This window comes from Manis javanica, chromosome 1 (assembly GCF_040802235.1).
Source record: "Manis javanica isolate MJ-LG chromosome 1, MJ_LKY, whole genome shotgun sequence".
Taxonomy (NCBI): Eukaryota; Metazoa; Chordata; class Mammalia; order Pholidota; family Manidae; genus Manis; species Manis javanica.
This window is the reverse complement of record NC_133156.1, coordinates 124,521,834-124,548,239: the sequence shown is the minus strand read 5'-3', so window position 1 is coordinate 124,548,239 and position 26,406 is coordinate 124,521,834. Positions and strand designations below refer to the sequence as shown.

The 26,406-nt window shown below is 40.1% G+C and overlaps 1 protein-coding gene across 2 annotated transcripts in view; it reads right to left on the bottom strand.

The window, feature by feature from the left end:
- Positions 1-26,406, bottom strand: part of ADAMTS12 (ADAM metallopeptidase with thrombospondin type 1 motif 12) — a 357,338-nt gene that overhangs the window by 124,967 nt on the left and 205,965 nt on the right. For both annotated transcript variants that reach the window (XM_073237370.1, XM_037001907.2), the window contains exons 4-5: positions 5,121-5,317; positions 4,295-4,378 (exon numbers count right to left, since the gene is read on the bottom strand). In XM_073237370.1, the coding sequence (XP_073093471.1) occupies positions 4,295-4,378; positions 5,121-5,317 (281 nt within the window). The remainder of the gene's footprint in view (positions 1-4,294; positions 4,379-5,120; positions 5,318-26,406) is intronic.

The window sequence follows — 26,406 nt, the reverse complement described above, 5'->3', positions numbered from 1 at the left end:
GGGTTAAGTCAGTAGGCAGAAGGGAGGTAAAAAAGTGTGGCATGAGGATCCTTGTGATGGAACTGTTCTGTACTGTGGCGATGATCACAGAAATCGACATGTGTGATAAATCACACAGAACTAAACATATACACATGTGTGTGCACCAGCCAGTGCTCATAAAACTGGTGAAATCTGAATAAGGTAGATGGTTTGTATGAATATAAATTTCTTGGTTGTGACACTTTACTAAAGTAATGCAAGATTATAGTTGGGGTAAGCTAGGTGAAGGGTACACAGATCTCTATGTACTGTTTCTTATAATGGTGAATCTACAGTTATCTCAAAATAAAAAAATTTAAATATCTTAAAAATAATAACTGGTCTGAATCAAGCCTGGAGAGTTGCAACAGAAGATCCTATAAGGGAATTTCAGTGTGGTTCTATGTGGGTTACTACTAATTAACTATATGTGAGATCCTATAGTTATGAATCAAAGGGAGCCTATAGTCTTTCAGATTGGTCCCATTGTGGGTAGAAAAAGCCCACATGCATTCTGTACACACTCACACACCGACACACCCACCTAAGGGTCAAGTGAACTCCCTATGTCATAGCCATGAATATAAGAGCTTATTAGAGTTGAGGGAGCTACACAGGCAGAAGCCTATCTTGGAATGTTCTCCTTCGGCTCACAAGCTGCTGGTCGGAACACATTAACTCAGTGAGGTATTGCTAGGTCATAATGGCTCAAATCTTTGCCTCAATATTGCTCTTTTACACATTGGCTGGACTTACAATTTTTGAAGACCTGACACCAATCCGTGTGAATCTGTTTAAGGAAGAGTGCATGTTTACAAACATCCCCCGTCCCTCGTTCCTGAACCAAATTCAGTGTCGGAAGGACATATCTGCATCATCATGGAGAAAGTCATTTTCCAGATGTTATAGAATAAACTCCTCCAATTTTCCCATCATTATGAAAATCTCATTTCCCTGCAGGAAAAGCCCATTCCCTTAGGAATGGTGCATCCAATTCTCTCATTTAAACAGTGAAGAAAATGAGGACAGAGAGGGGAAGTACCCAGCCCAAATCACAGAACAGGTTTGGCCAAGCAGGGCTTAGATCCCAGATTTGCAGCTACCGGTTCAGGACTTGTAGTTTCTAAACTACTGAAAGACTTCTCTAAATTTTTTGCTTTGAATGACTGGAAAGATTTAGCAACTGGCCAATGGCTGATTATTACTTATTTGTGCACTCTCACCCTCGGGGCAGGAGAAACACAGAGGCCCTGTACGTCTGTCCTGTCATTTCCATCTCTACTGGACAAAAAACATTTGTTACCCTGTCAGTTTTTTGCTTATTTACTTTACCTTACCTGGCCCTAATCAATAGTAAATAATAAAGCTATATACCCACAGAGTTAGAGAGGTCATTTTAGACATTGAAAGGATACCTAGTTTTTGTTCTGCTTGGTTTCTAAGTTTTGGAGAAATATTTTTAAAAAAGCTTCACAGGGAAGAAAATAATACATCCATGGGTTTCTAAGATATCCAAAGTATGCCTTGAATATGTTCTACATTGTTAATCATCAAGGAAATGCAAATCAAAATGACAATGAGATATCATCTCACAACTGTCAGAATGGCCACTATAACAAGTGCTGGCAAGGACATGGAGAAATGGGAAACCTCCCACACTATTTATGGGAATGTAAATGTTGGTGGGTACAACTACTGTGGAAAGCAGTATGTTCCCTCAAAACACTACAAATAGAAATACCAGTCTACGTAGGAATTCCACTTCTAGGAATTTACCTGAAGAAAACAAGATTCCTGATTTGAAAAGATATATGCACCCCTATGTTTATCACCATACTATTTGCAATAAACAAGATATGGAAGTAATGTAAATGTCCATCAATAGATGAATGGATAAAGATAGGGTACATATACACATGGAACATTACTCAGGCATAAAAAGAAAAGAAATCCTGCCATTTGCAACATCATGGGTGGATCTAGAGTGAAATAAGGCAGGAGGAGGAAGGCGAATACCGTATGATTTCACTTACTTGTAGAATATAAAAACAAAGCAAAACAGAATGAACAAAACAGCACTAAATTCACAGACACTGAGAAGTGACTAGTGTGTGGGGAAGGGTTGGGATAGGTGGATGGGGAGGGTGAGGGGGATAAAGGGGCCCCAAAATTCTCAATCATAGTATAAGTTGGTCAAGGGGATGGTAGTACAGCATGGAGAATATAGCCAATGATTTCTGTAACATCTTTCTATGTTGACAGATAGTAACCATACTAGTGGGGGTGAGGATTTAATAATATGGGTAACTGTTGAACCACTGTGTTGTATATTTGAAACCAATATAAGATTGCATATCATTGATACCTCAATAAATATTAAAATGATACTCCAAGAAAAAACAAAAAACAAAGTATGCCTTCAGTGACTAAGGGAAGTAGAGGTGTTAGGGAGCAGAAAAAGGAAAATGGACCCAGGTTCTGGAGATTATTGTTTTAAAATATAACTGATTATGGAGGCTCCTCCTGCACAGAAAACAATACACCTGGCCTTGAGCATTTTGACCTCAGGTCCCTTGTTGATAGAGATTTGAATCATGCCCTTCTTCACATATTTCAGCTGGTAGTTAAGCTCTATAAACTTCAAAGGAATTTCATAAAGTCAGCTGGATCATTCATTCATTAAACTCTACTTCACTCATTCATTTGCTCATTCATTCATGTCCCAGGCACTGTGTTAGGTGCTGGGGAGAGCCCCCAAAATAAAAAAACATAGTTTCTACCCTAGTGGAATTCACATTCTGATGGTGGCTAGGATAAGCAAGAAAAGAGTAAACAAATACACAGAGTATTAATGAACTGTGAGAGTGTTACCCCAGTTTCAATAAAGGAGGTACAATGCATTCTGTAATAAAGAATGGTAAGTGTAATGGAGAAGGGTCTGGCTTTGGATGGAATGGCCATTAAGACTTCCCTGAAGAGGCAGGATTTAAACAGACGCCTGAGAGATGAAAAGGTGCCAGCCATCATTGGAACCAAGGAAGGGGTGTTTCAGGCATTGAGAACCACAAGTGCACAGGCCAGAAGGCTGAGGAGTGCCTTGTGTGTTTCAGAGCCTATCTGAAGTCCAGTGAATGTGGGGATGGGAAGCAAGGCAGAGAGTGACACAAGGAAAGACTGGAAAGGTGGATGGAGGCAAGATCATGAGTCAAGCCTGGGCAGGACATAGTAAGAAATTTTGATTTCATTCCAAAAACAGAAAGCCATTAAATAGTCTTATACATGTAGCAACTCAATTTGCATTTAAAATGATCATTCTAACTGCTACATGAGATTGGATTATTGGGGGGGCAAGGCTTAAAATAGGAAGATCACTTGGGAGTTCACTGGGGTAGCCCAGGCAAGATACAATAAGGCCTAAACCAACACGATGACTATAGAGTTGGTGACCAGTGGGTGTTTTGGGATGTATTTTGAAGGTAGGGGCACTGTGGGCCTTGCTGTTGAATGTGGAAGGTAAGAAAAGGAGCAACCCAGAAAGACTCCTAGGCATATGCAGTGGTGCATAGAGGCACTGGTTACAGAGATGGGTAGGACGGTAGAATGGGGGATGAGGTAAGGGGAATTGAGATAATTTGGGTAGGGAATAATCAACAATTCCACTTTGGATGTATTAAGTTTCCAAGTTTGATTGGACTATGACTCTTCCAGGTTGAGACATCAATAAGCAGTTCGATATCAGTCTGGAGCTCAAGTATGAGGCCTGGGCTTGAACTATCAATTGAGAGTCTCAGCATATAGAAGATAGGCAAGTCTCTGAAAATAGATAAAATTTCCATGGGTAAAAATGCAAGAGAAAAGAGGACTCAGATCTGAGAGACATGTATTAGTATGTATGAGGTAAACAAGCAGTATAAAAGGTTCAACATTTCTATGGCCCTCCCAACTTTCATTGAAACCACCCAACCATATCATGATTTAGTCTTTTTCCACTCTGGGACATTCTTAGTAACTTCTGTAAATCTGACTTGTATGTTACTAGATGCAATGACTGTCAGGTGATTCCAGGTATGTATAGCTCAGAAGTGTTCTCTATCTCCCTCTTGACATCAGTGAATTCCCAAGGAATAATACAGAAATATCCTTTTCCTTCTCTGTGGGTTTCTAAACACCTTTCTGGTACCCTCTTTCTTGTCCATCAAGAGCTCTGCTGAAGAAAGGAGGGAGGGAATACAAGGATACAGGTCAGAGGAATGGAGGAGAAGCAATTCCTTACCTCTTCTTCCTCAAGGAGAATGAGCCGAACCACAACAATGTGAACTGCATTGCCAATGCTTGGGTTATGGAACAACCCGGTGACCTAGAGTCAGAAATGGAAAACCATTAGCTCACATGATTAGATAGATAAATGCCAGAGAAGGGGTAAAACGGCATTGTGCTGTGCTTAAAATAAATGTCATCTCATAGGTCAGGAATTTTGGGTGGAGTGCAAAGGAATGAGATATGTCCCTGGTCCAATCCACATTATGATATTTAAAGACAACCTTTCCCAGGTGATTGACTGGTTATGTGCTTGAGGGACTGGGGCCTTTCTTCTCTTTCACCCTTTCTCTGACCCAGGATCTTCCTATCCTTTATTATCAGTTACTCAGGCAAACAGCTTTCCCCCTTGACCTGACTAACACTCTCTCTGGGAAGGCAAAAAACATCAACAATGTAAAAGAAGCTTGGAATTCAGGATCATTGACTTTATTCCAACTCTAGCTCTACCTATCTTGAGGAAATCATGTTCTAGTTCTTTTCCTCAGTTTACTCATTTGTGCACTAACATAAATTGGTGAGATAAAGTCATACTAAAAGGATTGAGTCACTTGACAAATACCTAGTAGAAAATGTAAATGGATAAATTACAAATATTCCTAGGGATACATATTTTTAAGAGAAAGACTAATTTGTTCTGAATTTCTATCCTTAATCAGTTAAGCAGGGAATAAATTTATACACATAGATTAAAAGGACAAAAAAGGTCTCTCATTTTTGGAGGGTGAGGCATTTCTAACATCTGTTTGCCAGCTGCCCCTCCCCCATGCAGCCCTACATACCATGTTCATGATGGTGAGTATATAGGACTCAACACTGTCACTCCCATGATACTCAATCATCTTTGTGTCAGCTACCACCAGCGTCTCCACCCATCTCTCTTTGCTGATGGAACGACGAGACAGGCTCCTGCTTGGCAAGTTGTTCCTGTCCCATTTCTCTCGTTGTAGCTCTACCTTCTGGGAGGTGTCAAGATCGTCTAAACATAAACAGAAGACAGCGGAATGATTCTATATGTCTCCCACATATTACTCACTCATGTTTGTAAAGATGCAAGGCCATACGTTTAATTTATATTTATAACGTGTGAGGGCACTGTTCTTATATACATGAATGAAATGGAAGAAGGGATCAATTTAAGTGAACAGGACCAAGATAATGCAAATTTGAATCTTATAAGGAGATATAAAAGTACCTCTTTGACATAATTATTACCTATTCATTTCCATAGGTCCCTTGCTATTTAAAAAGATATTTCAATCAAGAATGGGATCTTAGAGGAGCCAAAATAGCTCAGTTGGGAAAGTGTTAGACTGAAGAACAGGATCTTTCTCTTTCCTCTCCTTCCCTTCTAAATTATTCAGTGCCTACTATGTGCAAGGCAGTATACTAGACTTTCAAATGGCAAATTGTTTTTCCTCATGAACATTTGGGGCACATACTGCTCTCTCCATTTTGCAAATGTGGGAACTAATGTTCAAAGTGGCTGGTTAAATAATTTCCCCAAAGCCACCTAGCCTATAAAGTCAATGGAAGATCTAGGACTTTCTATGCCTTAAAATCATGCATTATCCTATCCACTACCCTATCCATAGTGCAAACATGCAGAAAACTGGAAAACATGTAAACTGGAGAAGCTGCATGCATTCAGGCACCCACTTCAAGATGGAATAAAACAAGTTGGATGAGATCTAGCCAAGGACAGTGAAATTACCAAGCAACTAACAGGTTTTCAATGTGAAGAAGACTTAATATATCAGGATCATAGTTTGGAAGACTAAACCTAGAAGAGGCTATAGAATCATGAAGGAAATTGGAATCATTCTCCAAATCCTAGAATACTGTAACTGGGTAGCACTCCCTGAAACTTGAAAGCAGTCTATTTAAAACCAAGTGGAATAAAGTGCTACTTCACATATAGGGAAGCTTAACCCAAGTGGTGGTCAAATTTAAAGGTTTCAGTGGGCTCAGAACAGCTTATGGAGTTGACAAAGATGAATTTACCAGTAGTGTAAGGAAGGAAGGAAGGAAGGAAGGAAGGAAGGAAGGAAGGAAGGAAGGAAGGAAGGAAGGAAGGAAGGAAGGAAGGAAGGAAGTATTGAAGATTTCTATCAGGAAGGCACACCTCCTACCTCCTGGTCATCAGCACCCTGACCCCTGGCAGGGGCAGAACATGGGTACAAAATAGCAGACCTCACATCCCCCTCTTAATCTCTGGTGATGGCCATCCAACCCCAGCTTGGATAACTCCGGTGGAGGGTGCACTCACCCGCTCACAGCGCACCCGGTCCTGTCAGGCAGTTCTCTCCTGCACTGAGCTTGACCTCTTTCCCATAATTTCACTTACTAGCCTGGTGTTGCTCTTTGAAGCAATTTAGAAGAAGCTCTCCTGAGGCCCTGCTGCAGACATAGCACTGGGACAACTAAAACCACGTCCTCCCCTTTCCCCCAGGGCTCTCTCTCTGAGTTGTGGAGTGGGTATGCTGATTTGCTGTGGAACCCTCTCTGGTTCCTCAGTTTTCCTGTCTCTGTGAAGTTAGAACATACTGGGTAATATTTACAAAAGAAATGAGATAAAACCATAAATTCAAATTCTATTGTGTTTTACTTGAAAATAATACTGCTGTGCTTTGACATAAGACTTTTGAAGAATGATGCAGGGTTACATAAGCCTTGGAGGGAAGTCCTGCGAAGCCTTATAAATGGGGAGATGTTCATCTCCTTATCTGTGGTAGAACAACTTTCTATCTTCCTTCCCCACTTATTCTGCGAGGGTAAATGTGACTTTCCTGAGAAATCTCCAAAGCTTTTTTTTATGATTTCTAAGTCTGCACCCCTACCTATGCCCCGTCTATGAGCCTCCTATCCCTTTTTGAAGCTCTTACAAATGATTTCAAACTACAATCTGTTTCCAAATCTCTCTGTGCCGGTCAGGAACAAGCCACACTTGAGTTCATGTGGGGCCTGTGTTTCTGGAAGGGACGTTGGCAGTCTGAGCCATGTAGAGAAATCCTATCAATGCAGGCTAGATGTGGCTGCCTCTCAATTCCCTCCTGTCCTTGCCATGTGGGGACAGACCTCCAAGCTGCAAGGATGCTCAGTGCTCTCCGTGAGTGTATGTACTTGGCAACCAGCAGATTCACTTATTTACTCAGTGCCCACACAAAGCAGCTGGTAACTTGGTCCCCGCCTCTCATGTGGCCCTCCAAGCATCTGGGCCCCTTGGAGCTGGTCCCCTTGTGCAGGCTTCAGCTCGCTGCAGTTGGCAGAGACCATGCTGCAAGGCAGGCTGTGTAGCCTGGGGCTCCTCACCGGCTGTGCTTCTCTCTCCTCTCAGGTATTGAAGGGGAGGAGCTGGTGGGAGGCTGGCACAGGTCAAAAGCTGGAGGGATAAAGGTGATTTCTATGTTTCTCTCAGTCTTTTCTTTCTTTCCTCACTTCTACTTCTTTACTCCTCTCCCTCTACCTTTTATCTCAACAATGTTGAAAAAAAGAGCGTAAAGAAAAAAAAATATTTTTAAAGCCCATGATGTTATTTTCATTTTTCCAGCAGTCAGGTGAGATACTCAGAATGTAGAAGGAAATGCAGAAATGGGAGATGGGGTCTAGTAAAGATATACGTCTATTTAAAAATTTTCAACAAGACCTACCCTAAGCACTTGCTAAAAGCCAGAGCCTGTGCTAAGTACAAAACCTCATTTGACCTCCTACCAGCAAATCCAACACATAAGCCCTAAAATTATCATCATTTACATATGAGGAAACTAAGGTTCAAAGAAATTAGTAGTTTTTCCCAAAGCCACATAATAAACAGCAGAGGCTAGATCCAGCCAAGTCTATCTGATTCCAGTATAGCAAAAAACGATCATTTATGGACTAGGGACTCTGGCAAACAGATACCCTGCACTTCTGATCACCCTTAATCTTAGTTACTTCCTAAAAGCCCTAGGTTCAAATACAGTCACAATGGGGGTTAGAGCTTCAACACAGGAAATTTGAGAGGATACAATCCAGCCCATACCACACACAACAACTCTTTAGAGACCCTCTTCTGGACTGGGCTAACTTCCATATAGGCCTCAACCAGAGCACTTCCCACACTGCTATAATTTTTTGCTACTTGAAGGGCTATCCAATTAGGCTTTAAGTACTTCAAGGGCAGAAAGGCATCTCCTTTAGCTTTGTACTCACTAATACCATGCATTGCAAACAGTGGTACCCAATAAATGTTTGATTCATGGCTGAAGAAAAATCTGAAGATAAGTTGGAACCAAGTTATGAATCATAAATAAGGAAGAACTGCAAGAGTTGTGTGCTTCTCCCCAAGAGATGACTGGTTTCATTTGGGGAATTCTCCACACTGAGACCATGATGAGTTTGTTCTAAGGGGAGAAATCTAGCTAAATGGGCAGTTTAGGTAAGGACTATTTCCAGTCCTGACATAGGACTTTCCTAAGACTGAGGCTAAGGAAGTGAGGAAACCTGTCCAGTGTCTGCTGAGATGCCCAGGACACCCTGTGCACAACTGAGCAGAGGCCCTAGAGATCCCTGGGAAATGCAAATAATGGTATTATTTACTTCCCCAAATGCTTTAGGTAGCTCTTCAAGAAGTTCTGTCTCATAGCCTTCTCAGGTAGCAGAGCCTTTAAATGCTGTCTCTCTCAGACTCAGGGTCATCTGTGCGTGGGCCTGGACCATGCCTTAAGGAAATTGACTGGAGGAGGCTTCCATGGAGCAAGAGAAGTGAACACAGAAAGCAGAAGACTCTGGAAATTATAACATTTGCTGTTCTTTAAGAGGAGCTTTTAGCATTCCAGTAGCTTCTAGCATGGGCAATGAAACCACCTCTTCTGCTTAGGAAATTGCCTATGGCTTTGCCCTCAACTCTTCCCTCATCTGGATTCTGTTTTGTTGACCCATAACCAGATGTTCCACAGAGAAAGAATGTTTCTGCATAACCTGTAAAAGCTTACCACTAATTGGACATTGGCCATCAACTGTACCTGCCAATTTTAAGGCCCAGCTTTCTCCAAGAATATCCTCTCAAAATAGTCTTCTCCAGGCCACACACTACAGACAAGTGAGACCCAGTACCCTTACTCACACCTTCCTGCCACCAGAGTGAGTTTCCTGAAACACAGCAACTCAGCAACAACACAGACACTAACAGCCACCTCTGATGGGGTGCCTATCAAGAGCCTTGCCTGTGATAGAGAATTTTTTGGATTTGATCATTTATTATTTCATTCTCAATAACTATATGAGGTATGTCTTATTACTGTCATTTTTAAATGAGATTCAGAGAGGTAACAAAATTCATTCAAAGTCTCATAGTCAATAAATAGTATCACCTACCTGGGAACTGCAATGTGGGGAATGGAAAGAATCAGCTCAAGATAATCATCTAGGGGAGAGGCTGGACCAAAACCCAGTTGACCCCAGAGCCCCAAGTCCTTACCAGTCCTAAGCAATGCTTCAAGGAAATTTGTCCAGGCAAAGCTCAATTGGTAATATGTGACCTTCGGATACTGGCTTTATGGAGACAGGTCTTGCTTCTCTTGTTTAACCCAGACAAATGCTACTCAGAGAAGATGTTCTGGACCCAGAGTTGGTAGCTGGAGAAATGGCACTGGGAAAACGGTCTCTCTTCTGAAGAGAAACCTAAGTCTAACAGAGCTTGGGTAGCTTCTGTCCAGTCCCGCTGTTGACAACTGCTCACTACCCAACCCTGTGGGCCTGGCCTGCACCACTTCTGCACTGAGCCACATGCAAGTCCTATGGCCAGCTTTGGGTGGAATTGAAATGCTGAGCCAGGAATCTCATTTTCATCAAGCACAAATTTACCTCGTGTTCTCATCACCATATGCACCCTACCTCCATGTAATGAGGAAACTGAATTAATACTTCAAAAATTCATTTTACTCATGAAACCTTTTCTTCAAACAAAGATTATGCAAAAAGCAAGGAAAAAAGAGAATCCTGAAACAGCTGTGATCACTGGGATGTGGCAGATGACCCCAAGGGATCCTCATGGCACAGCTTCAAACCACCAGGTGGCACCATTGCCAAGGGTCGTCTCAGCTGGTGTATTGGAGTTGAGCAAACATGCCTTTCCCACTGCCCACGCACAACTGTCAGCAGTTTGCTGCTATCACAAACTTGCAGCCGGACCCCTTCCTTGGCAGAACACTGTAGAGCTTTCCCTGCAGAGCTGAATGTCAGTGCTGGGGCTCATATCCATTAGCAACAGAGGCCAAGCTGCTAGAGGTGTCTGTCTCTGCAGGCCAGCTTTGGGTGGAATTGAAATGCTGAGCCAGGAAGCTCATTTTCATCAAGCACAAATTTACCTCGTTCACTGAACCAAAATATTTGTACACTTCAGTAACAGACTCCATTTCTCAAAACTGGCCACTGATAAAGTGAAGACAGCTGTCTTTAAAGATAAGTGAAACAAGGTGAGTCTAAGTGTTAGCAACCAGTAGATGCCAACAGCAAGTATTCCCCAGGTTTAGGGGTGTGGATGAGAAACCAGCACCAGAAAAAATAAAAAGGAAATACACTCTCTAAGGGCTGACGGTTCATGCTGCTGCCATCCTTGCTTCACTCAGAACACGTCCAGAAGGAGGAAGGAAATAACAGATCACTTTGGAAATGTATATGAAACTTCCCAAATAACAACATAATTAATCAAGTATAGGCAAAAGGCATATTTTAAGATCTCCAAAGTCAGTAATCAGAATGCAAATTTATGATACAATTTGATTCATTATATTTAAATGACCTATTTCATTCATTGCTAACACTTGTAATAACAAGCAATTCTACTGATTTGAGACTTGATCCCACACTCCCTCCCTTCCTCATTCTCTGATAGGAATGCGCTGGTGAATTTCTAACAATGAAGGCCAGGTGTGGAGGCAGCAGCTGGGGCAAGAATAAGACAAGAAAAAGAAAACCTACCTGATCTACCAAATGGATGAGTGCCAGCACGACAGGGCTCTGGTGACACACTGCCTTTGACTCAGTGCATGAGGGATTGGTGAATGACTCTGGGACTTTCACGCTTCGCTGAAGGCACTGTAAAAGGCGTTGTATACATAGTCTGCAAGCCCTTGGTGGTGAGCTTTCCATTTCTCAAGGTGTGCAAAAAGAGGCTATTCCTGCACAGTTACATTTTCATGTAAGATATGGAATTCTACCAGCCTATAAAAAGCTAAAACTATATGTGAATCCCCAAGTGGGGAACTTAGGACACTATTTCCCAAGCCTTCTTGACCTTGGTACTTGTTGTTTTCAGAGATCCTATTAATACCTATTGTTTCATGGCACATCACTTGGGAAATACAGCCTTGAAGGAATACTAGCTCAAGAAAGAAGTTATATGAAATGACTGCTAGGACCGCTTCAGGATTATAAGAATCTGTCTTTCTAAGATGGCTTGTATGGAAATGAAGAATGAAAGTATTGTCTAGGAGCTACCGAGTGGGAACAGAAACTCTGGGTACCTGTTTCCTCAAGTAGCTTATACCTTCACCATAGGGTTCTCCCTGGTCTTAATGAAGGTTTACATCTTGACTGACCAGAAAGACCTATTACTTAAGTAGAGCAACTGAGGAAGAGACAGGAGAGGGGTGTCTTAAAGAATGGGGTCCTCTTCCGTATGTCAGAAGATGAGTGAAGGACCAGCCTAGGACCGTCTGACATCGACCTCATTCCCCTGGGGCTGATCCTACTTCATCATCACCTCCCAAGGAAACGCCAGCTCTGGGACTCCATATCTGCCTCCTTATACATTCTAGAAGTACTTTTAGAGATTACCAAGTTCTTCAATCATAGTATATGTTCACCAAATATGGTGTAATTTGTTTAAAAGGCTTTTCTTAATGCTCACATAAACCTAAAGCCAACTGTTGACATAAAAATGAAAAATCAGTCAGTGCTATCCAAACAGACCTAGGTCACTCTAAGGTGGGAACCCTCTCAGTGTCCCTTCCTTGCCTGCCTAGGGGCCTCCTCTTTTGTCTGTATCAAGCCCTAAAACTACCCTATCAAATACTGAAGGTAGTGAAGGCCTTTACGATGACTCTGTCAGACCACCAGCTGACCACAGTATTTGTTCTGTCTCCTTGATTTTTAGATAGGCAGATGGCCTCCTGGAATAAGGAATAAATTTCCCAGCCACCCTGTGGCTGAATTCTGACCAATGGGACACAGGGGGAAGTGCTCCATTTTAACTTACAGAACTTAAAGGGAGAGCACAGCCACATTTCCTCTTCTTTCTTCTTGGCCTGAATGTAGATGGTCTGGACAAGAAAGTGGAAGTCGGATGTCAAAGAAGATAGAAACACAAGATTGAAGACTGAGTCTGAGTTCCTGATGATTGTGGAACACTCCACCAGCCTTGAACATTTTATTTCCAAATTTCATTTATGTGAGAGAGGAATGAAAGTCTATTTTTCAACTAAAATGGAAGATGGCTACTATGTCAATTTCACTTTTTATTCCCAGCACCTAGAACAGTTCTTTGTACTCAGTAATATTTTAAATAAATCTTATTTGAGGTTTTCTGTTACACATAAACATATAACCTGCACAATATGACTTCATCACCCCCTCCATGTTTTTAGACATTATCTCTTATCCATAACTTCAGGGGGGTGGGTTGCTTTTATCTCTAAGTGGCAGCATTTGGTCCATCCCCTCGGCTCAGGAAGTTAAGGGTAAATAAACCTTGGATTCACTTTCAATAGTTCCACTCTGTCAGTAACATGAATAAGACTGATCCTTACAATGGCTTCCAGAAATAACATATTCAGAAAGGCGATATGCTTACTGTGGTTCTGAGGAAAACAATCCCATGAGTGTATGCGTATCTTCTTAAATGATCTGAAGGTACCAAGGTTTATGGAGAGGGGAAGAAAACATTATTCACTCCACTTTTAAATAAAGCGAGAAAGTCCTTGGTGATATTACTGGATTCATCACTTAGTAACACTCTCCCACAAGGCATCAAAGGCTGTGCATGTCTGTTAGTAAGAAACCTGATGGTCCACTCCCTTTGCAGCAGCTAACCCCCAGATCACAAGGAACCACTTGATATTTCATTTCACCAACTTGACTCCAGGGCATAATGAGTTTAAGCTCTTCCTGTACCCCCAGAATTCCTCAGAAAATGAACATCCTGAGTAATAATGTTAACTTGGTAAGAAAGCAAGAGTCAAGAGGAAAGAAATTTTTGAGCACACCAATCAAAGAAATACATCACAGAGTCCTTGAGAAACCATCTCTCCACCTTCAAGCAGACAGCAACCATTTTCATATGGTCATATTTACATACATATGGCCATCTTTACAGTTCTTCCCCTCTGCTTAATTTCATAGCAATGAAACTTTTTTGCATGCCAATTTATTATAAGGTTTCAAAATGTTTTGTTTTTCTCCTATTCGTGGCTCTCCTCCACCCAAAACCAATGCCAAAATATGTACTTTTCCTTATAATTTTCCTTTATTCCTTTCTTTGACTCTCTTTCTTTTTCCTCTGAGAACTTTGCTCATGTTCATGCCCACTCCACCCTGTGTATTTAAAGAAAAGAAATATATTTTTAAAACTCTTTGTCCAGAATTGTTAAGTTTCCCATAGTGGAGGTGGGAACTGGAACTTTCTAGTCTATAATATTTTTGTGTTGTTTTCATGGTGAAACTCAGCCTCACTATATTTACAAAACAGTGTATTAACTTTACAAGAATCTTTTTGTAAAGTAGGAAATGCTATAGAGTATAGGGTAGCCCAATGTTTTACAAGAATTTGTTTTCTAAATCATCTAAAAGGACGGAATCTATCACTTTTTCTTAGCCCTCTGGGACATCACAGACCTGGCAAAATAATTCAGGGCCGGGTGAACTCGGGAGACATAAAATTATAATCCTAGGGGCCGTTATATCAGCTGCAATCATGGATCACTTTGCCCTTGTGACAAGCACCAAAAAGAGAGACTCTGTCTCTGATCTGAGACAGAACAAATCAAGGAAGGAGTAAACTGGAATGTAGGATGAACAAACCTTTTAAGTCTGCTTTTTTCTAGTGGAAGTCAGAATGTTATTCTTGTTATGAACCAAAGGCAGGATTTTATCTATTACCAAATGTAGCAAACAAAATATTTTTGCCACTGTTTATCCTCTACTGAAAGCTCTGCGTTTCATTCAATTTTCTTCCGACAGGGTCAGTATCTCCCTGAGGGAAGGCTTTCTTTACAAGGGAGACTGGACTGCTGTCTCAGTCATCTGTTATCTCAAGACTCAGCACTGAGGCTAGTACTTTTAATATGCAAGACATATTTGATGAATGAGTATATGGATTCATTCACTTAATATATAGTTTGAGGTTGAGGTGATAGATAAAGCAGTAAACAAAACAAAAATATGGTATTCACATTCTAGTGAATCTAATCTGAATGTTAGCCATTTATTCATCAAACATGAGCCTCTTTTGAGCCTGAATTTGGAACAGTAACAAAGATGAGTTTCCATAGAAGTTGGGAGTAGATAAACCACCCACAGGGCTCATTTGGGCTCCATGGGACTGATGAATTCACAAAATGCTGAGCTGGTCTTAAATACCTGTCTGAAGACAAAGGCAATATTAAGGATGACAGGACACTGGGCCTTTCACAGGTTCCAATGTCACCCTAGGCCTCCCTCACACAGCTACTCCTCTGGGGAGGAGTTACCTGCCGGAACCCCAGTGAATCACTTTATGCGACAGGTGTCTGTGACCAAAGGAAGGACAGCTGTCTGGCAAGTTCTGGCAGGAGTGTCCTGGGGCACTCACAGAGAGAGTCACTCACAGAGAGAACTAGACAGGGTCATGGTTACAATCCAAGACACCCACGGCCACAAGGTGATGGTCAGGGTCTGGTTCTAGTAGAATATCTGGATCCCACAAATACTGAACTCATCCTTTCCCAGCTTTCCTTGAGGCCCCCCCTTCATTCATTCAAGACACACATCAACCAACATCAGGGCTCAGTGAGCCATCATGTTAACTTAGTCATTTAGCTCTCCCTCCCTACCTCTATATTTTCTCTGGCACATTTACTAACCTCCAGCTCCCCAATCCCAATGTAGAAAGCTAATAACAATTGCGCACACATGGCAAAATTGGGCAAATTTTGTTTCCTAAAGGAAATACTTTCCTGGAGTAAAATGCTCTCATGCCTCTAAGGAGCAAGGGAACTTGCAAAATAACAAGACATTCCCACTTCCGCTTTGAAATGTCTTGGAAGCTCATTAGAGAAAGTGGGAGCTTCCCCACTTTCTTTTTTATCCACTTTGTTGTGTTTTCTATATCACTTCTTTAGTTAAAAAAAAACTTTAAAAATGCAAAGACCCTTTACTTTTATTTTCTTCACTACAATGTATAATTTAATAGCAGCATTTTTCTGAGATTCTTTGCTAATTCTTTTGTTGATGTTCATCCTTTTCACCAAGTAGTCAAAGGCTATTCTCCCCAACCATCTAAAATGCTCCCCTCCCAACAGCAATCATATAATAATCTACATAGTTATTGAGAAATGTATATCTACCCAATTTGTCTATTCATTCACTTCCTGGTTCTCCAAAGGTAGAGAACAGACCTTGGGGAAAAGGCAAAATCAAGGAGAAAAAAAGGAATTATTCCCTCTAAGTAAGAAGCTGGCCATTCTTTCTGTGAAGGTATATGGTGGTAAAGAGCTTTGAAAATATGAGACAACATTTCCATTAAGGAGCTATAGATAACATGAAGTACAAAGGGAGACACTGAACTTCGTCAGATAAATATACTTCCTGGGGCAATGAGAAGAACACTACAGTCCAGAGAAGCTTAGAACAATAGACAGCCACCAGTTACATGTGTCAATTGAGCACTTGAAATGTGCTATAAATGTAAAATATACACTGGGTCTCAAAGACTTGGTGTGGATAAAATGTAAACTATCACATTAATAGTTGACTTTGATTGCATGTTGAAATAATAATATTCTAATATCTTAGGCTAAGTTTTTTATTTCACCTTTTTTTCTTGGCTACTAGAACATTGAGAATTACATATGTGAATTCTATTTGTGGGTCACATATTTTTATTGCATAGCACTTTTTCAGAGCTCAAGGTACTTGGATATTAATCCAGGCTCTCCTAATTATTTGCTGTTTTGCCTACAGTTTGACTCAAGAATTATTGTAAGAAAGGAGTAAACTGGAATGCAGCATGAGCATCAAGCCCAATTCCAGAGTCAGAATAAGCATTATTTTGTTTTCCTCAATCCTGTTTGCAAGTAAAGATGATATGTTCATAACAGGTAAAAACATTAGTCTCTCTCAGTTTCAGTTAAGGCTTATTTTGTGAAGGAATGACCCCTGCCCCTACTAAGCCCACTGAGCCTAAGTAACCTAAGGAATGTTCCGTGATAGGTTCCCTGCCCAGGGGCCCACTAAACTGCCCAAAGGCCCTGCCCATCCTGGAAGACTGCCTGCACAAAAGCCTTGCTAGCTGCATCACTGGTGCTCAGGGTTTGGAGCTTACTCCACTGAGTCCGCACCGGTGCCATAATAAACCAGTCTTTTCTGATTCCTGATTGAGTGCCGTTTGTCTCTCTCCGTTCCAGTCCAATTTTCAATGACAATTTAACTCCACTGAGTGGGAGAGCCATGATTTTGATGAGCCTGGTTGCGTCATCCCTGTCTTTGCTTTGTAAAATATCTTAGTTCCTCATCCATTTAGAGTAAAGCAATAAGGAGGGAGCACTCAGAAGCCAGTAATTTTTACCTATCATTTTTCCATACTCTTCTTTATTTTTATTTTTAGGAGAGCTATCAGTAAGTTCCAACGCTGAGATTATTTTAAAAAGTAGCTTCCGTCCATCAATGAATAAACAAAATGGAATACATACACACATAGGATATTATCCAGCCTTAAAAAAGAAGGGCATTCTGACACATGCTACAACATGGATGAACCTTGAGGACATAACGCCAAGTGAAACAACCAGTCACAAGAGGACAAACACTGTGTGACTCCATTTACATGAGGCACCAAGAGTCATCAGATTCCTATAGTCAGGAAATAGATTGGTGGTTGCCGAGGGCTGGCAAGAAAGGGACATGATGAGGAGTTACTGTTTAATTGGCATAGAGTTTCAGTTTGGGAAGATGAAAACAGTTGTGGGGAAGGGTAGACAGTGGTGACAGGTGCACAACGTGAATGTACATAAATCGACTGAAATGTACACTTAAAATAGTTTAAATGATACATTTATATTATATAGGTTTTACCACAATTTAAAATATAAATCTTAAAAAAGTGACTTCCTTGGTAGATGGCTGATGTTGAAGTGAACACAGCCCTACCAACCTCCTGTCCTTTCTCCTCTGCATCAGTTACTCCCACAGTGACTTTAGGTCCCTAAAGAGGCTCAATCAGCAATCACTGTTTCTCAATTACTGAAGCATGGTTATTAAGGCCTTAACATTTCAACAAGTGGAGTTATCAAAATAAGGTTTTTCTAAACAAGTTTTAATTAACATATTAATTAGCTACAAATTTCCTTTTCCAAATTTCTAGAGTCAGGAAATGAGGTTTGACAATAGCACGAATTAAATGTTCTTTCCCTGGATCTTTCCTGGACCCTTGACCCTTGATTGCAACCTGGGTTGGTCCTGCCCTTTGTGACTTTCTTCCTCTGTCTTGAGGCTACAATCCATCCATCATTGTGACAGGCCAGACTTGGATTAACCTTTCTGCCTGCCTGCTCTGCCCTCTTGAAGCTACTCATTTCCTAGGCAGCTATGTTTGGCTTAATAGTGTCAGCCTGAGCTATGTCCGCTGTATGTCTGTTTGATGTGTTGGACTACACATTGCAAACATCTAAATTTTCCTCTCAATCCTCCACCTAACTCCTTGTTTGTTTGCCCAAGAAGGCAGCTCTCTCACACATCAACCCCATATAATTCCTCCCTAGATGTTGCTTTGGGCCTCCTGGTTTTAGAAACAGGGGCTCTGAAATTTTTCTCAAAAATGGAGTAATGAATTCAATATACAGCTCATCCTTGACTTATGTTGGAGTTTTGTCCTGATGATCCCACAATAAGTTGAAAATATCTTATGCTGAAATTGCATTTAATACACCTAACCTAGCACACATCATAACTTAGCTTAGCCTACATTAAATGTGCTCAGAACACTTTACATCAGCCCACAGTTGCACAAAATCATCTCATACAAAGCCTATTTTATACTAAAGTGTTCAATATCTCATGTATCTTACAGAATACTGTACTGAAAGGAGAAATGGAATGACTGTATGGGTATAGAATGATTGTAAGTACTTTGGTTATTTACCCTCATGATTGCTTGGCTGGCTGGGAGATGTGGCTGCCCAGCATCGTGACAGAGTGTGGTACTGCATATCACTAGCCTGGGAGAAGATCTCAGTTCAAATCTGAAGTATGGCTCCTACTGAATGTATCACTTTCACACGACCATAAAGTCAAAAAATCCTAAGTCAACCCTCATAAGTCATGGACTCTTTGTACCTAGACTGTGAAATGTAATTACGCATAAGACATTGTGCACATATTCAGGATCTGCCAGGCCAACACTAGCGGCTCTGGGGAAAGATAAAGTAGAAACCATAGTTCTTAACTTCATGATGTTCTCTCATTTATTGGAGAAGAAAAAAAACCATCAGCAAGAAACAGAATCATACATATGATAAATGATTAAGTGTCACTAACAATGATAATCGGATAGGAATTTGGAGAGAAAAGAGGTCAAAGAAAGCTGGCATCAATGAGTACCTGCTATTTTCTAGTTACTTTGCCAGGTCCTGAAATTATAGAGGTAAATAAAACCAACTTTACTTTTACTGAGGCACCCTCTGCTTGGTTAGCAAATGGAACAGACTTGCCTGTCAAGATGGTAATAGCCCTTCAGGGTAGGTAGTATGTAACTAGACAGAAGAGAGAGAGGGAGCACATGGAGTAAGCAGGGTGATCAAGGTTCAGAAAGACAGATTGATTGTGCAGCCTTTTGAGAATTGAGAATGCCCTGGACAATTCTAAACCACCCAATCCTAAACTATTTCCATTTTCCAAGTGATTAGGGGACATCAGCCCTACTATAATTATGTTATACTTTGCTTACTAAAATAAGTTTGTATTTCTGAACCTATACAAACTAGGATAGTGGTAGGAATCCAGAGAGCCTGCAAAGGGCTGTAGATGGAAGCCAGGCAGGGATTCTAACTTTGCTGCTAAGTCACCATTAAGTGGACATTACCCTTGTCCATCACTGAGTGGTAACCCGTCGTGTTCCCAGCACATGAATGTGCAAACTGAACAATGACAACCAGATACGCTGAAAGGGAATAATTGAAACTTGTTCTACCCAATAACAGCATGTACCTTACATAATCACAGTTGCTTCTCTGAACAACCTGGGAGTAAAATTGTAGGCATTACCAACCCTATTTTTCAGACAGGTTGATTGCATTTTTAAAAAGTTAAATTAGAAGGCACAGACACATAGATCAGCGGAAAAGAACAGAGAACCCAGAAATAGACCCACTTGAAGGTGCCAAACTTTTGACAAATATGCAAAGCAATTCAATGGAGGAGATGCTGTAGTGACTGGACTTCCATAGGCAAAACAAACAAGTAAACCTTGACCTAAACCTTCCTTCTTATACAAAAATTACTTCAAAATATATGAATGCATTGATTCAATCACAAAATACAAAACTATAAAATTAAAAAATAGAAAATCTTTGGGAAAGAGTTCAGAACAGCCATAAAAAGGAAAAGTTGATCAATTGAACCTCATCAAAATTAAAAGTTTTTGTTTTGCAAAAAAAAAAGTTACAGAGCTTCTTTGGGATGATGAAAATGTTTTAAAGTTGCCTGTGGTGATGGCTGACCCACTCTGCATATACTAAAAGCCACTGAGCTGTACACTTTAAACAGGTGAATTAAGTCTCAACAAAGTTGTTATTTACGTGAAGAGGATCAAAAGCCAACTAGAGACTGGAAACATTTGCAAATCACGCATCTCACAAAAGACACATATCAGGAAGATATAAAAAATTCTCAAATCTCGACAGTACCAAAAAAAATCGAATTAAAAATGAGTGAAGGATAGGAACAAACATTTCACTGAGGAAAATATGTAGATGTCAAAAAACACATAAAAAGATGGTCAATATTGTTACCTATCAGGGAGATGCAAATTAAAACCACAATGAGGTATCATTATATAACAATCAGAATGGCTAAAATTAAAAGTAGTGACAATATTACTATTATGCTATTGATTTGGAGTGACTGGATCACTCATACACTGCTGGTGGGAATGTAAATTGTACAGTCACTCTGGAAAAGTTTGGCAGTTTCTTATAAAACTACCCTTGCAATTACCACAAGACCCAGCAATTGTACTCTTGGGCATTTATCCTAGAGCAATGGTTACTTATGTTCACCCAAAACCAGGACAGCCCAGCTGTCCTTCCACAGATGAATGGTAAACACATTGTGATACATACATAGTGTGGAATAATACTCAGCAATGCAGAGGAGCAAACTATTGGTACACACAACAATTTGGATAAATGTCTAGGGAATTAAGCTGAGTGAAGAAAGTTGATCCCTAAAGCTTACCTACTACATGATTCAATTTATAGAATATTTTGAAATGAAAAATTTTAGCAAATTTTAGAACAGCTTAGTGATTGGTCGCCAGAACTTAGAGATAAGGGATGTGGAGTGTAGGAGGGAGGTGGATGTGGTTGTAAAACACCAACATGAGAGATCCTTGGGGATATGGAACTACTTTGTATCCTGTTGGTGAATGAGTGAAACTGCATGTGTGATACAACTGTGTAGAGCTAATTATACATGCAAACACACACGAGTACAGTAAAACTGGGGAAATCTGAATAAGAGCAGTGGATTACATCAAATCAATATCCTGATGGTGATACTGTACTATTGTTTTGGAAGATGTTACCATGGGGAAAAACTGAGTGAAGGGTACAAAGGATCTCTTTCTATTTTACCTTACAATTATATGGGAATCTATAATTAGTCAATAAAAATTTTATTAAAATAAAAAAAAAGATTTGTCCAATATTACACTGTAGTCACAAAAGCAAAAACTAAACCTGATTACCCTGATTCCTAGTCCAGAGGCAGTGACTCACCACTCGCCCTCTGGCTTGGACAGCCCTTCTGAGCTCCCAGTCTGTGTTTCCTGATTGAGTGGACTTAGAACCAAGAAGAGCGCCTCTGAGAATGGAAGTAGGAGAGGAAAAGGGAACATGCCTGTAACAGCAGCAGGTATGCTATAATCCCAGCAATGGGAATTAGAGATGTGTGCATAAATAAAAAAAACCAAATAAGGTAGATCAAACACAATTAGCCTATAAAGAATTCTAGCTGATCTGTCACCTGCTAGGGGAATTTCTCTAGGTTCTATTTCCCAACATCTAACCACTCTTAGAACCTTCATCTGCTTCTGACTTCCCTGGGGAGGCAAGGCTACTGCTCTCTTCCCAAATCTGTCCTTCCTTCCTTACTAGGTGGACCTGGTTGCCTGGCTACTCCTTTTATTAGGAGTAACCCAACAAGTTCCATCCACATCCACTAGGGACCGTATAGACTAGTGTCCACTTCTTTGTTTTGAGCTTCCTTGAAACCCTAAGGGGTGTGGGACTGACAACCACCCAACCCATCCTAGCATGGCCCCTGGGAGTGGGTCTGAATCAGTAAGAAGTCACCCAAATCTAGGGATCTAGAATTCCTGAATTTATCTTTTCAAAAGATAAAGATGAAACAAAATTAAAACACTCATTCAGGCCAGTTTAAATATGAACAAATTTAAACTCTCCTTTAAAGTGGATTAAACAAAATCTAGTTTAATTTAATACATTTTAATTAAGCAAAATTAAAGTACTGACTCAATGCTTTGAGACTGCCATATAAAGTGGGAATAAACCCACAGCCTCAGCCTTCTAAACAACCACACTCAGAGTTGGCAAGCGAGACAGGACTCCCTCCTGGGTCTTCTGCCAACTGGAGACTTAACTGGTGGAGATAAAATGTGAAGATACAAACCACATAACCATCAGCACAATACCTTTCCCATAGTCTGCCTTAAACCATTTGAAATGAACATGGAAAATCTCCCAAAGCCACAAAACCCAAAACAACCTTGGCATTTTCCTTTTTCAGGTTTAAAGTTGATATCAACTTAAAGGATGGTGACAACCAAGAACAACCCTTGAAAGGATTTCTGTAGTGCACACACTGGATCAAATGGATTTTCTGGGTATTCACAGATGGCTAAAAACAGATTAAAGCCTCCCAAAACCCATCCCACAGAAGAAATGCTATTAACATATGCTAAGTGTCTGTGTTCATGGAACCTTAAGCATAAAGTTCAACCTGATACATAACTGGGACATCATTCACCCCTTAGACACTCTTTTACAAGAGAAAGGGAATTGACCAGGTAGTAAAGGCATGGGTGTCAGTAACTTACATAGAGCAACTTCTACTATTTGTTCTAGAATCAGCCCAGCCTTTCTATAGGACATTCTTTCTTTTGCTACCATATTACATGGCCTTGATGGTGGTCATGAGCCTGTGAGGATCTACACATGCCTTCTTAATCATCAAAGGAATCTTGTGCCCATCTGAGCTCTCCTATCAAATACATCTATACTTTTGTGTGTTTTTAAGCATTGAGGATGTGTGGTTGCATAGATAAGAGCGTAAGTCAAATGGAAGGTACAACATCTCTGAACCCTGTATCAGCTAATAGTTCTGCATAAAGAAGAGTATACTGTCCAATCAACCTGAGGCGGACCAACTCACCCAAAGGCATTCAAAGTGCCTGTGAGTGGCAAATGGCACTGACTCCATTGTTCACTTCAGTCACCACAAACTCTCTTAGGTGAGAACTGTTCTCTTTTATGAACCAACTATGCATTTCTTTTGAAGTCTGTTTCCCTAGGACCCTCTCTTGGGACTCCTGAGATTCAGAGAACTTGGTGGTATTAATGCTGGCCCAGCAGAACCAGGGAGCTGAAATATGCAATTTCTCAATGATGCTGGCATGTGACTTAGGCTTTCCATCTTTAAAAGAAGACTAACAGGAATAATTACTACAGGGCTGTCTCTAGCACAAAACCTGGTACATAATAAATGCCAAATAAGTGGTCACTCCTTCTTCCCTGAATCATATCTCTCCTACTGAAACCATTTTGATCTGTCTTTTCTCCTGCCTATCTAATTCTCCAGCCCTTCTCCTCCCTCTACTCCTCCCTCTTTTAACTGTATCCCCACTGGCTTTATTCTATTTCTTAATGTGTCCTGCTCCTTCCCACCATAGGACCTTTGTGTGCAGTGTCAGTTCTGCCTGGAATGCTCTCTTCTTCCTCCTACATCTCACTGCCTCCCAGACTTCCTTCAGATCTCAACTTTAATATCCCTTCCTTGTCATCCCTCACCCCACCTCCCCAAATGGAATAAATACCCCATAAACATGCTTTCATCCCACTATTACTCCCTTGTGAGGCACTTAGAATTTTACATTCATTTGAATGTTTTTACGATAATGTCAGTCTCCATCCCTAGACTGTAAGTGCTTGGAAGGCAGGGACCACATTTGAGGGCAGGGACTGCACCTGTTTTATTTATTTATTTTTATAAAACATCTGCAAAAGTAGTACAAAGAGTTACCGTATATCCTTTGCCCAGCTTCCCCATATGTTAACATCTTACCTGATGATAGTAAAACTATCAAAGCCAGGAAGTTAACACTGTCATACAATATTGTTAACTGGTCTACAGATCTTACCAAATTTTGTCAAGGTCCAATTAATGTTCTTCATCTCTTATAGGCTCTGACACAGAATCTTATGTTTAATTGTCATGTTTCCTTAGTGTCCTCAAATCTGGCACAGTTCAGGTTTACTTTGTCTTTCCTGACCAAGACACCTTTGAAGAGACCTGACCAGTTATTTTATACAATAATAACTCTCAATTTGGTTCTTTGGGATTAAATCAGATTAGATATTTTGGGAAGAATACCATAAGCATGACGCCATACCCTTTCAAGTATATCACATCAAGAGAAGGATTATAACAATATATCTCATTATTGATGATGCTATTATCACTTGATTAGGGTGGTATCCACCAGATTTCTCAAATGTAAAGTTACTATTTGTCCCTTGGTGATTAATAAGTATTTTGTGGGTAGATATTTTGAAATAACAAAAATATCTTCTCTTTCATATTTTCACCCAAGTTAGGAAACACTGATGATTCTCACCTCCAACAATTACTCTTTTGATAAAGTGCAATTTTCTACTTTCATCATTTCACCTACATTTATTAATTAGGATTTTACTGTAAGGAAAACTTTGTTCCTTCAGCACCACTTTTTTCAATTATTTATAAAAGTTTGGACTTCAGAATATTTTATTCTGTGATTATAATCCAATACTATAATCATTTATTTTATTGCTTCCCAGCTTTGGCCATTGGGAGTTCCTTCAAGATGGTTCTGTGTACTTGCAACATGGGCAACATTTTCAAGTACTCCCTTGTTTTCTGGCACCAGGTTCATCTGCATTTTCCTGTGTATGGACCTAACATCAACTACTTCACTAACAAACCCAAGTTATTTTATTGGAGAATGGTATTAGAAACTAAGATCTGGGAGGTAGATGTGCTTCTTGCTACTATGATGTCACTGCTTCTAGGCCCTCTAGGCAGAAAGAGCTCAGAAATACATGAATGCACACAAATGTATATACACACCTATATCACCTTCTGTATCTATTTGTCTATCCATCCATCCATCCATCTATCACTTAAAAACTATAAGTTCATACTGATACTCTGGGTCCCAAACATCATAGGTTTTCTTTTAACTTTCCTCTTTGTTTATAATTTCTTTCTCCACTATTGAGAAACCTGATTCTTATCACCTACAACATATTTACTTATTTGCTCAGTCCTCTAACACATGTAGTTTCAGAATTGCTAACCCATACCCCTGTTAAAAACAAACTTACTAGAGTACAGTTTGTGTACTTTAAAAAACTTTTGGTCTTTAGCCTTTTGGCATAGTCAAAACATGTTTTCTTGTGTTAGATTAGTTTTTATTTTTTCCCCATCCACTTCAGTGCAGTTGTATTACTCATTTATAATACAGTTTGGTTCATTTGCTACTGCCTGTATTCTATTTTCACTTGGCCACATTCTGGTTGATTTGACTTCTCTATTTTCATATTTTAAAAATATGAAAGATAACTATGGTTTTAAAAGTGAGAACTACACACAAAGGAAACTCACAGGAGAAAGTGAGAGGGATATCAGAGTCACACAGCCAATGGTGTTGATACAGAAAGAGATAAAAATTAGGGGCTATAAATACAATCACCCTACCATGCAAATAATTATAAAAATAAATATGTTCTGAAAAAAATGTAATAGAATAATTTATACAAACCAAGCATCCTATATTCTAATATCAGCCATTTGACATGAAAAAAGTCTCTTAAACTCTCTGAGGCTAATTTCTCATCTCTGAAATGGGATTAAAAATTGTGTGTCCTTATTATTTCCCATTGTAATCCAATAGGTATGACAATCTATGAAAAGTTCTGTATACATATTAGGGATTAGTAACTGATATTAGTTCAGAATTCTTCTTAAAGATTCACATTAAAAAGACAAAAACTCCAGAAGGCATAAGCAGCCTGTTACAACACTGGTCAAATCAACTTCCTTCTTCTTCACTCAGACCATCATCATAAAGAGAGCAGGAGAATCTGCATGTAGAAGTGCTCCTGAATCCAGTTTCTGTCACTGAAGTGTGGAATCAAGGAGCCGAGATCACAGGCTGGATCCCATCATAAACTATTCCAGAGGCTCACCATGCCTCCCTTTTCTAATGCCAAATCACTCAGTCTTCCTCCTACCCACCTACTTTTGAAACAAACATTTATTAAACATTTGCTTTGAGTT